The sequence below is a fragment of the Elaeis guineensis genome, chromosome 10 (genome assembly GCF_000442705.2).
Source record: "Elaeis guineensis isolate ETL-2024a chromosome 10, EG11, whole genome shotgun sequence".
NCBI classification, from domain to species: domain Eukaryota; kingdom Viridiplantae; phylum Streptophyta; class Magnoliopsida; order Arecales; family Arecaceae; genus Elaeis; species Elaeis guineensis.
The window spans coordinates 38,711,820-38,723,731 of NC_026002.2; the positions used below are offsets into that span (position 1 = coordinate 38,711,820).

Below are 11,912 nucleotides of genomic sequence, written 5' to 3' on the forward strand. Positions count from 1 at the left end.
TTATATAAGAAGTGATCATTCTTTCCATATAAGGTACCTTTTAAGGGGCAAAATCATGAGACTCACAAATGGCCCATATAGCCTCCGAACTATGCACCGTAGGTCAAAGCGGACAATACTTCATGTGCCAAATCATGAGTCTTTTTTTTTTTGATACATCTAGATAATTATGCTATTTGAATATGAGTACAGCCAAAAAAATTAAAATACAAAATATCACGCAATGTCCGCGGGCTTACGTCACCATGATGCCAGATCCAATCTTCAATGTGCTCAGCAATAAAGGAGGCAACCCAATCTGCAGCATTATTCACCTCCCAATAAACATGACAAATAGTTGCCATAGAGAAATGGCTTAGAGACTCCCAGATGTCATGAAGTAATGGGTAAACTCCAAGCTGCTTTGTGTTTGAGCGAATCCAGACAATGACTGTAGCAAAGTTGTCCTCTACAAAAATTCTCTCGGCTCGAAGCTCCAGACGAGTGCAGATGATTCCCACCCATGTAGCATGAAACTCCACTCCAGGGATCGATGTCTCAATGAGAGGTGATCTCCTAGTAGTCAACAGTCTATCATCTGGGCTATGGATGACATAACCTGCACCGCCACTATCACCCCTGACACTACCATCAAAGTTGATCTTGACAAATCCCAATAGAGGAGCCTCCCAAGAGATGAAACAAACCCAACGGGTTGCTGCATATGAAGCAAGGGAGCCCCAGAAGGTTGGGGAAGCAAGGGATTGTCCAATAGTATCAAAATGACAGTACTCCTCCACAAGATGATAGGCCCTCTCCAACATCTAACATGCTGGAACGACTCCATCCTCAAAAATCAAGCTATTGTTGGACAACCAGATCTGATAAGCAATGTATGCAAGCTTATCACCCCATTTGCTACCCTCAGATGAGCTCTGGCAAATTGCATCAGGGAATGGGGATGGCCAAGACCCATAAGATACTCCCCATGGTGGGTAGCCCGCCATCCTCCAAATCAAGCATGCCCTTGGGCAGTAGATCAGGGCATGCTCAGTTGTCTCATCCTCCAGCCCACATACCAGACAAGCTGCCGGCAGCTCTATGCCACGCTTAATGAGAAGAGACAAGGTCGGAAGCCGATCCCAAGCCACCTTCCAAAGGAAGAGTCTGATCCTTGGATGGACTGTCACTCTCCAGATCCAGACAGCCTCAAGACTCCTCTCCAGGGTAAGTCCATACATCTCAACAAGATCTCTAGTAGGGAATCTAGAACAGTAGAATTGGTCCCACACCCTCACGTCCTAGCTCCGGTAGGTAGGGATCAGGATAGGGAAGATTTTATTCGCAAGTTGACCTCCAGAGAAACGGGTGACAAGCTGAGTCCTCCAGCCTCTGTCATCCTCAGTGATCAACTTATGAACCTGCCTGTCATCCTGCAACTCCATGCTAATGAAGGTCCGCTGACATGAGAGGGGCAGGTCTGAGATCTAGGCATCATGGCTCATATCAACTGAAGTCCCATCGTCAATCAACCACCTGACCCTGGCCAGCATAATAGGGGCTCGAGTACAGATCTCCCTCCAAATAAAAGAGCAGTCACATCCAATGCTAATCTGAGATCCCTGGCTCCAACCACCATATCGAGCTCTCACCATCCTACTCCATAGACAATCAGGTTAAGTAAGGAATCAAACAGTATGTCTGACGATCATAGCCTCCCTCCTGACCAACAAAGACTAAATCTCCAGGCCTTCATCCTGCAATGGATGGCAAACAACCTCCCAGAAGAGCAGATGTAGTCCGTGTCCTCTCTATCTGGAAATCCAGAGAAAGTTTCGGAGCTATCACTCCAAAGTCCTAAGGCAAGAGCACGGCACCACAGTGTTCACCATGAGATAAATCGGGATAGAACTCAGGACTAATCTCATCAGAATAGCTCTCCCCATCATGGAGAGAACATCGGCTTGCCAGCCCTCAAGGTACTCCTTGATCCGATGCTCCATGGGCCTGCAATCTGCCCTCCGAAGTCTTTGTTTAGTGATGGAAACACTGAAATAGATAAGAGTCCCGCTCTGCTCGGGGATCTCCAATCTGTCCCAAATTGCCTGCTTCATCTGAATCTTCATCTTGGGACTGAATATGATGGTGAACTTCTGCAGGTTTACTAGCTGGCCAGACGCTTAGTAGTAAGTTTCAACAATGGAAGCAAAGCTCCTCACATTTCGGATAGAGATTGCAACACACTGCATATGAAAAGAAAAGATAATGCAGAAAGAGGTTATGTAGATGAAAAGCTACATGGATAGCGATGGAGAAATAAAAAATCTTTCTTTTCTAATCATTGGATGATAATTTCCAACTTTGCACATTTTCTGTATAAATGATATTTGAAAATCCTCATCTTTACCAGTATATTTGGTTGGAGAGAATCAAGCTCTGAAATGTTATTGAAACAAGTGTCTTCCATTTTTAATTATTTGATTGATATGAGTTCTATTTCAATTTTGATTTCTAGGAGAATGAAAATATCTTAATTCCTCAAAATCTAATCCAGGCTCTTCCTTAACATTCAAACTCCATTTTATCTCCGATTTTAATTTCAGTAATGAACCAAACCTATCAAGGAATATGATTTTCAATTCCTTTTTTAATGTATTCCGATTCTGACTTCTATTTGCAAATTAGAAGAACCCTAAACTTCTGTTGTCCGTGCATGATTTTATCAACGCCGACAGCAAAAAAAAAAAAAGAAAAAAAAAAAGAAAAAGGACCACTTATGCGTACCATACGTTCAAGAACATTGCCCTTAGGATTCCGCCAAGTCTCTCCTGAACCATGCTAAACATCGCACCACCAGTTCTATTAATTAGATGTCAAGAATAATTGACGATTACGTTTCATGACCACACGCTCGAATACTTCAACCACCAATGCTTTCATGCGTCTTACCAAAAAAAAAAAAAAGCAATGCTTTCATGTGGTGGTTGGCAGCTTAAAATTAATTACATAGGCCAGTTGGAACCTCGAACTACCAAAAGAAAAAGGGTCAGCCACTGGCATGCTTTCTCTTTCGGCCCTATAAAAAACACAATAGGAATCTAAATCCCTTGACATTACTTTATTCTCCTTCCAGAGGCCAAGCGTGCCATGGCATCATAAAGCTCGAATCCTACGTAGCATCCATTTCCAAATCGATCGAGACATTCGAATCCCAAGTCAGCTAACCAAATTCCCACCCATTAAAAGGACAACTCCATCTTTGTTCCTCCATCACCTTCTAGCGTTCATCCCTCCTCTCTTCCCTTCATCTCTCTCTTCTTCCCCATTCCTTCCAAAAGCAAGCCTACTAAGAAAGCAAAATTCTGTAGTAAGAATTGCGTACCATCTACCTAACACAATCCATAGGATGCATAGAATACACCCTACAGAGGGCAAGATTGATGTTGGAGAGCTTGCAACGACAAGCAAGAGTCCATCAGTGTGGACAGTGTGGAATAAGTCCAGCATGGCTTTCCCGGGAACTGATGGGTTCTCGGTTTATGATAGCAATGGAAGACTGGCTTTTAGAGTTGACAACTACTCAAGAAGGCACAACTGCTTCACAGGGGAACTCCTCCTCATGGATGGAAATGGGAGGGCCCTTATGGCTCTAAGGCCTCAGGTAGGACGTAGTGATCATGTTATTCTAATTCTAGCCTCTCACATATAATGCTTTACTCTGATTGTAGAACTCCACAGTGAAAAGGTTATGAGGTGTAGCACACAGGTTACACCTCACTGTAAGTGCTGAAGAAGACTTGGTTCTGAGCTACTTCTTCAAATGGGCCCATTTGTGGAGTGGGGATCATTGTGGATTGATTTCCATGTTGCTGTCATCATGAAGCAATGAATGGTGGCAGCTCATTGATAAAGGAATATGCAGCATCAATTAATATATAAAGACTGAATATTTTCTGTTATTTGGAGTTTTTTTTCTTTTGTTTTCATTTTGTTCTCGTCTCCCCTAAGCATCCTATACCATCTATTGCATTAAAAAGACTTGAGCTGGTACATGCTAATCATGCCTAATATAGATAAATTAGAAATTCCAAATGATGTCTCAAGCAACATGTCTCTCCGTTCTATCAACACATTTCCTAATGCATTGTGAGATTTGTAAAAAAGCAATGTCGACTTCTAACTAAGAAACGCTTTATTTATCATTGTACCATATTTATTTTATCACTACAATGCATTTTTATATGTCATTTTCATGAGATTGGGATCTAACTTTGATCTGTTAACGGCATTCTACATGAATTATTGTGAAAATTATGTTGGAATTTTGCTCTGTAGATTGTATGTATTTGTTTAATTATATTTTTCAACTTTATTTCACACATTTCCATTTTATCGTTCTTTGAAGGTTCCAAATTATATATATGAAAGTCTTCCAAGCATAGTCCACCTTGAGCACAGAAACACCTCTAAAATAAAAGGGCAGAGTCACACCAAGACCACCGAATCAAAAAAAAACATTAGTAGATGTACTCCATTAAATCCAATGTTTTTCTTTTTAAGAGATCTTCTGTTTATATTGATAACTCTTGCGTGTGTGAGTTATATTATATAAATCAATTAAAATCAAACACTATATTCCAGGACCTTCATAATAAATGATGCCAGTGCGGATATTAGCAGACATGGCTCCTGAATGAGAGGAATACAACATTCCAGCGTATAACATGCAAAATAATGAAATCCATTAAAGAAAACCCATCTTTTACCCATCAAAAAAAAAAAAAAAAAAGCAAAATAATGGAAGGGATCCCTAAAAATTATCAGAGATGGTAAACCGCAATGTGATTGTCTCATGAATGAGAGGGTGGAGTGATGATGCATGGAAAGAAATAAGTGAATGTAACATTGCACCTCTAAGTGCAACATGAGTTGCAAGCTCTAAAGCAATAAGTGAATGGCCTGTCCTTCTCTAACCGGTAAGAGATGGAGCAATACTGATCATGCCTAGCTAATACAAGCTTACTATTTACTAGCAGATTCTAAGCATGCATGGTCGATGGAGTGGGTTCAAAGGTGATGATGGCTTGAAAACGAAGACTAGATATCATGTTTTTTCGATGAGGCGGCGATCAATCTTCCAAAGCGGCGACAAGGCAGAGGTATTCATAGGCAGTCCCAATGATCAATCTCCAACACCCACTTTCCAAATTGAAGGTTACTTCAGGAGAAGATGTTGCAAGATCCGGGACAGCAAGGGCAAGGAAGTGGCTCAGATATGTCCCAAGAAGGCAAACAACTCAGTCATGCTCGGCAACGATGTGTTCAGCCTGGTGATTCAGCCAGAAGTTGAATGTGAGCTGATAATGGCATTCCTCATCATCATGGACCGCATTTGTCAAAAGCCGTTCACACCTTGGATTTGTCCTTGACAACTGGACGTGGTTTTGGCTTGGATGCAAGGTTTTACTCCTTGCATTGAAGGTGTGTAAGCCACACCTAATAGAAAAATCATTGATATATAATGCATGCAAATCTATCACTATGACAATTACATCAGTCGATCAAATAGTATAGTATATGAGTAGAATATCGTCCCATGAAGATTGAAAAACAAATACTGAAAAGCACTTTTCTAAATTTTATTTAGAAAACTAATTTATAAAAAAATAAAGAGAATAAATAAATAATTAATTGATTAATAAATTACAAGAGAACAAAAAGGATGTGATTATTAGGGTTGAAATCAAGAGAAGATAAATACTAAAGCAATCGGTTTACCAACTCAATCAATACAATACTCAACTAATTATGCAAACTAGATCAATTTTTATTTCATATGACGGTGGAGTCTCCTAAGATATTCATCATCTTTTGGTCCAGACGTAGCAAAACTATCACTTGTTATTAACTACCCTTCGGTCCAAGTATAATTTGAATAAGCAATGATGCATTAAGCTCTATGAAACTCTCTAATTAAAACACGCTGCGTCCAAAGCATACTAAAATTACCGCATGTATAGGAACCTTAATCCGATTCAAACACAAAGTATATAAAACAAGAAGAATTGATATAGAAGTACTCGGTCCGTATCATCTATGCCCATTGTTGGTGCAAAAATCTGCTTGCGCCGGAGAAGCTGGAGTCGGGGAAGTCGCGGTCGCCGCCGGGACCTGCAAAGGAAGTCTAAACCGGAGGTGGGGTTGCTCCGGCAAGATCCTCCGACGCTCAAGTCAGTTCTCTGCCTCAACAAGAATGGAGTGCTCGAACAGAGAATTTAGCAGAGTTTTGAGATGAAAAATGAGAGCTTAGAGAATAACGTATCTGGGTCCCCCTTTTTATAGGCGGAGGAGGTAACGGATTGATGGCGACGTTTGTAACCATCTGGTAGTGGGCCGCCCATAGTCAGGAGGAATTTATTGCGAAGGGTAGTGGAGCGGAATCGTGGCTATCGCCATAGCTCGCCACGTGGAATCAGTTGCGAGGAGTGGAGCAACGTCCGTTGTCGTGACTTGCCAGCGGATGGGAGAATCGCCCGGTATCCGTCGCAGGAAGTGGAGCAGGATCGTGGCCGTTATTGCGGCCTGCCATGGAGTAGTGGAGCTGCGCGGAATCCGTTGTAGGAAGTGGAGCAGGGCTGCGACCGTTACTGCGGCCTGTCAGGGGTGATGGAGCTGCGCGGAATCCGCCGCAGGAAGTGGAGCAGGATCATGGTTGTTATTGTGACCTGCCAGGGGGCGCAGAACCATCGGCTGAAGTTCGGCTGCGGTCGGAGTCCGGCCTCTGTAGGGGTCCGGGCGGAGTCCTCCTTGCGATTGGGGTCGTGGATGGAGCCCGGCTTCCGCGGGAGTCCGGGCGGAGCCCTCTCGGAGCTGAAGTTGCGGGCGGAACCCGGCTCCCGTAGGAGTCCGGGCGGAATCCCCTGCAATCAATCAGATGCGGAGTCCGGCTCCTGTAGGAGTCCGGACGAAGTCTGCTCGTAGCCGTTGGAGTCGAGGATGAAGCCCGGCTCTCGTAGGAGTCCGGACGGAGTCTTCCTGTAGGAGTCCGGCTTCCGTAGGAGTCCGGACGGGGCTTACCAGCAGTTGACGTTGAGGACGGAGCCCGACTCCCGTAGGAGTCCGGGCGGAGTCTACTTGAGGTCGAAGTTGTCGGCGGAGTCCGGCTCCCGTAGGAGTCCGGACGAAGTCTGTCTGCAACCGTTGGAGTCGAGGACGAAGCCCGGCTCCCGTAGGAGTCCAGGCGAAGTCTTCCTGCAATTAAAGTTAAAGGCGAAGTCCGGCTCCCGTAGGAGTCCGGACGGGACTTACCAGCAGTTGACGTTGAGGACGGAGCCCGGCTCCCGTAGGAGTCCGGGCGGAGTCTACTTGAGGTCGAAGTTGTCGGCGGAGTCCGACTCCCGTAGGAGTCCGGACGAAGTCTGTCTGCGACCGTTGGAGTCGAGGACGAAGCCCGACTCCCGTAGGAGTCCGAGCGGAGTCTTCCTGCAATTAAAGTTAAAGGCGAAGTCCGGCTCCCGTAGGAGTCCGGACGGGGCTTACCAGCAGTTGACGTTGAGGACGGAGCCAGGCTCCCGTAGGAGTCCGGGCGGAGTCTACTTGAGGTCGAAGTTGTCGGCGGAGTCCGGCTCCCGTAGGAGTCCGGACGAAGTCTGTCTGCAGCCGTTGGAGTCGAGGACGAAGCCCGGCTCCCGTAGGAGTCCGAGCGGAGTCTTCCTGCAATTAAAGTTAAAGGCGAAGTCCGGCTCCCGTAGGAGTCCGGACGGGGCTTACCAGCAGTTGACGTTGAGGACGGAGCCCGGCTCCCGTAGGAGTCCGGGCGGAGTCTACTTGAGGTCGAAGTTGTCGGCGGAGTCCGGCTCCCGTAGGAGTCCGGACGAAGTCTGTCTGCAGTCGTTGGAGTCGAGGACGAAGCCCGGCTCCCGTAGGAGTCCGGGCGGAGTCTTCCTGCAATTAAAGTTAAAGGCGAAGTCCGGCTCCCGTAGGAGTCCGGACGAGGCTTACCAGCAGTTGACGTTGAGGACAGAGCCCGGCTCCCGTAGGAGTCCGGGCGGAGTTTACTTGCGGTCGAAGTTGTCGGCGGAGTTCGGCTCCCGTAGGAGTCCGGACGAAGTTTGCCGGTGTTTGACGTTGGCGAGGAAGCTCGGCTCTCGTAGGAGTCCGGGCGGACCTCCTGGAGCCGATTCTGCTGAGGACTTCGACTGTGGGTATTTTATACCCAACACCAGTCCCCCTACTTTCGAGTTCGAATTTCGAATGAAGGAAGTACAGAGAGATGGGCACAGTCGAAACCGTCCCCTCGAATCCTGCGCACCGCCGCTCCCAGATATTTTGGCATTAAATGTATGCATATCGGAGCTCTTTTTCTGGTTAAGGTGACCTGAAGAGTCTTTTCGGAACTCCCGCCGAAACGCGATCCCAAGCACCGCGCTTCGAAAATCTGCGAACGGTCAATCCTCGATAGCGGTGAGGGGGACATGCCGGACACGTGGCATGTATCAGTTGGTCGAGGTACATCCGCTGCCATAACTGCGCTAAGATCCGCTGGCTATTTAAACCCCCTACTCTCCCTTCAGGGTTTCATTCTGTCGAGAAGACGGCACCCTTCTTTCATCTGAGAGCCTAGCTACTCAGCTACTTCCCCCGCACCGGTCCTTGCCGTCTTCAGCCCCCCAATTCTTCTCTAAGGGGTTCCCACGCCATGTCCTCTACTCCGGAGGCCATCCTTGAAGGGATGTCTAGGGCTTGGAGGAAGGCGAGGAGGAGAACAGCGGCCGGTGAGGATCCCCGTCGTTTCAAAGGGGGCTCAAGGAAGAATTCCTTCAACAACAGGGGTTTAATAACGGGCGCCGTCGGTAAAGTTATTCTGCCCGAGAATTTCAGAGTAGCAAGGCGGGGTGATACCGGTCAAGGGGGCAGAGCTGTCGTCACAAGCTGTGGCGGGATCCTTGATGCCGTCGGGGCCGAGGGACCAGAAGCGGTCGGCGTCGACGGTGGGGCAGTGAAATTTATTGCGAAAACGGTGGAAGTAGCGCATGCCGACCTTGCCGGAGTATTTTGGGTGGCGGCTGTCGTGGAGCATTCGGAGATGGAGCATATCTTTGGCATCACCACTGCCTCCAAGGTGACTCCGGTTCTTCTTGAAACAGGTCTTCGTCACTGCTGCCGTTGCCCTTACCGCCCCCGAGAATCTATCCCACCCTTTTCCCCCTAGGGTTGGGACTTCGAAGATGGAGCGAAGCGAGACGGGACGAGAGCCGATAGGTCAGTTACACGCACTGGAGAACACGGCTGAGAAGGATAGAGACGGGAAGAGGAGTTTGCAGCTTGGAGCGGCCTCCGGTATATCCTTTCCAAGCCATGTTCGCGGGGCTTGCAATGATGTATATTTTTTTTTCTTGACCCACCGGGTCTTGTAACGTATATCTTATTAAATGAAAAGGAGATTTTGTTACCTTGTCTGCATCTTGCATCAAATAGTTGTCTGTCGAACTTCTTCATTTTCCTTTCCTCTTTCTTCCTCATTTTCTTCTTTTCTTTTTCACGTCGTCCTAAGGTCATCGACGACCTCTTTTATTCATGTAGGGTTGTTATTTGCCGAGCTCCTTTTCGGCTTTTACGCCGTTCGAAGATACCCGATTGTCATTCCGTCAATGGCTGCAGGTTCGCTTGGGACCATTCGGGCCCGGGGTCCCTCCTAGGGTTTGAATTCGGAGATCCGAGCCTCTCGGGCGCTGTTTGTTTTTCAATCGTCACTGTTGTAATCCATTGCCTTCCTTTTTCGCTTGGAGTTTTTCTCCGCTGAAGCCGAGGCAAAGTTCGACTCCCGTGGGAGTCCGGGCGGAGCCTTCCTTAGCGTCGTGGACAGAGCCCGGCTCCCGTAGGAGTCAGGGTGAAGTCTTCCTGCAATCAAAGTCATAGGTGAAGTCTGGCTCCCGTAGGAGTCCGGACAAGGCTTACCGGCAGTTGCTGTTGTCGGTGGAGTCCGGCTCCCGTAGGAGTCCGGGCGGAGTTGTCCTGTAGTCGATGTCGGTGATGGAGCCCGACTCCCGTAGGAGTCTGGGCGGAGCTGTCGGTGATGGAGCCCGGCTCCCGTAGGAGTCCGGGCGGAGCTGTCATGTAGTCAAAGTCGGTGACGAAGCCCGGCTCCCGTAGGAGTCCGGGCTGGGCTTACCACCGGTCAAAGTTGCTTAAGCTAGGGCAAGATTTTCCTCTTGGGGGGGTGCATATGGGCGTTGCAGGGCCTCTCCCCCCATCCGGTCTAAAAGAGCCGGGCCTTTGACTTTGTTCATGTCAGGACGAGGTCCTCCTCCTGTTCCTGGTATGGCTGTAGGGGCGCATATGGGCGTTGTAAGGCCTCTCCCCCCATCCGGTCTAAATGGAACCGGGCCTTCGACTTTGCTCAAGTTAGGGCGAGGTTCTCCTCCTGTCCCTAACAGGGCTATGGGGGCACATATGGGCGTTGTAAGGCCTCTCCCCCCATCCGATCTAAATGGAACCGGGCCTTCGACTTTGCTCAAGTTAGGGCGAGGTTCTCCTCCTGTCCCTAACAGGGCTGTGGGGGCACATATGGGTGTTGTAAGGCCTCTCCCCCCATCCGGTCTAAATGGAACCGGGCCTTCGACTTTGCTCAAGTTAGGGCGAGGTTCTCCTCCTGTCCCTAACAGGGCTGTGGGGGCACATATGGGCGTTGTAAGGCCTCTCCCCCCATCCGGTCTAAATGGAACCGGGCCTTCGACTTTGCTCAAGTTAGGGCGAGGTTCTCCTCCTGTCCCTAACAGGGCTGTGGGGGCACATATGAGCGTTGTAAGGCCTCTCCCCCCATTCGGTCTAAATGGAACTGGACCTTCGACTTTACTCAAGTTAGGACGAGGTTCTCCTCCTGTCCCTAACAGGGCTGTGGGGGCACATATGGGCGTTGTAAGACCTCTCCCCCCATCCGATCTAAATGGAACCGGGCCTTCGACTTTGCTCAAGTTAGGGCGAGGTTCTCCTCCTGTCCCTAACAGGTCTGTGGGGGCACATATGGGCGTTGTAAGGCCTCTCCCCCCATCCGGTCTAAATGGAACCGGGCCTTCGACTTTATGAGGTTGCCCTTTTATTTTTGATACAATTTGTTTGAATTGTCCAAAGACATATGGGTATGTGACTTTTGATTAAAACGAAGTTACTGGTAGTACATCCGTAAGTTTTCTGAGCTCCATGGTCGTGGGAGGTCGGCTCCTCCGAGCTCCTTAAGATAATAAGTTCCGGGCCGGACTACTTCTTTGACCTCATAAGGTCCCTCCCAGTTTGGGGCGAGTTTCCCCCGGTCCTGAGGTTGCGAGACAGCAGCTCGTCGAAGCACTAGATCTCCTGCTTTAAAGGCTTTGTTCTTGACCCGGGCATTGTAATATCGAGCAACTTTCTGTCTGTAGGCTGCCATTCGAACCTGAGCGATCTCACGTCTTTCTTCCAGTAGGTCGAGGTTGGCTCTAAGACTTTGTGAATTTCGATGCTCGTCGAATGCCACGACTCGTGCCGACGGGAGTTTAAGCTCGATCGGAATGACGGCTTCCATTCCGAAGGCTAAAGCAAAGGGGGTCTCCCCCGTAGGTAACCTTTGGGTAGTTCGATACGCCCATAGCACATGATAAAGCTCGTCTGCCCAAGTTCCTCTTGCTTTTCCAAGCCTTGTCTTAATCCCCTGCAAAAGGGTTCTGTTAGTCACCTCAGCTTCGCCGTTCGCCTGAGGATGGGCTACTGATGTGAAGTTGTCGGAGATGTTTAGATCTTCATAGAATTCGGCGAATCTTGCTCCCGCGAATTACCGTCCATTATCAGTGATTAGGGTTTTAGGCAGACCGAACCTGCACACAATTGACTTCCAGACGAAATCTTGTACTTTCACTTCTGTGATTTTTGCTAGTGGTTCGGCTTCGACCCATTTGGTGAAG

At 48.1% G+C, this 11,912-nt stretch overlaps 2 protein-coding genes across 2 annotated transcripts; one reads left to right on the top strand and one right to left on the bottom strand.

Annotated features, from left to right (window-relative positions):
• Positions 1-803: 803 nt before the first annotated feature.
• LOC140852216 (uncharacterized) lies at positions 804-1,220 on the bottom strand. Its single transcript, XM_073245186.1, has one exon. It carries the CDS (start codon positions 1,218-1,220, stop codon positions 804-806), a length of 417 nt encoding a protein of 138 aa, XP_073101287.1.
• Positions 1,221-3,185: 1,965 nt separating this feature from the next.
• LOC105052414 (protein LURP-one-related 8-like) lies at positions 3,186-5,524 on the top strand. Its single transcript, XM_010933211.4, has 2 exons — positions 3,186-3,640; positions 5,016-5,524. Exons 1-2 carry the CDS (start codon positions 3,386-3,388, stop codon positions 5,406-5,408), a joined length of 648 nt encoding a protein of 215 aa, XP_010931513.1. The 5' UTR covers positions 3,186-3,385; the 3' UTR covers positions 5,409-5,524.
• Positions 5,525-11,912: the final 6,388 nt, after the last annotated feature.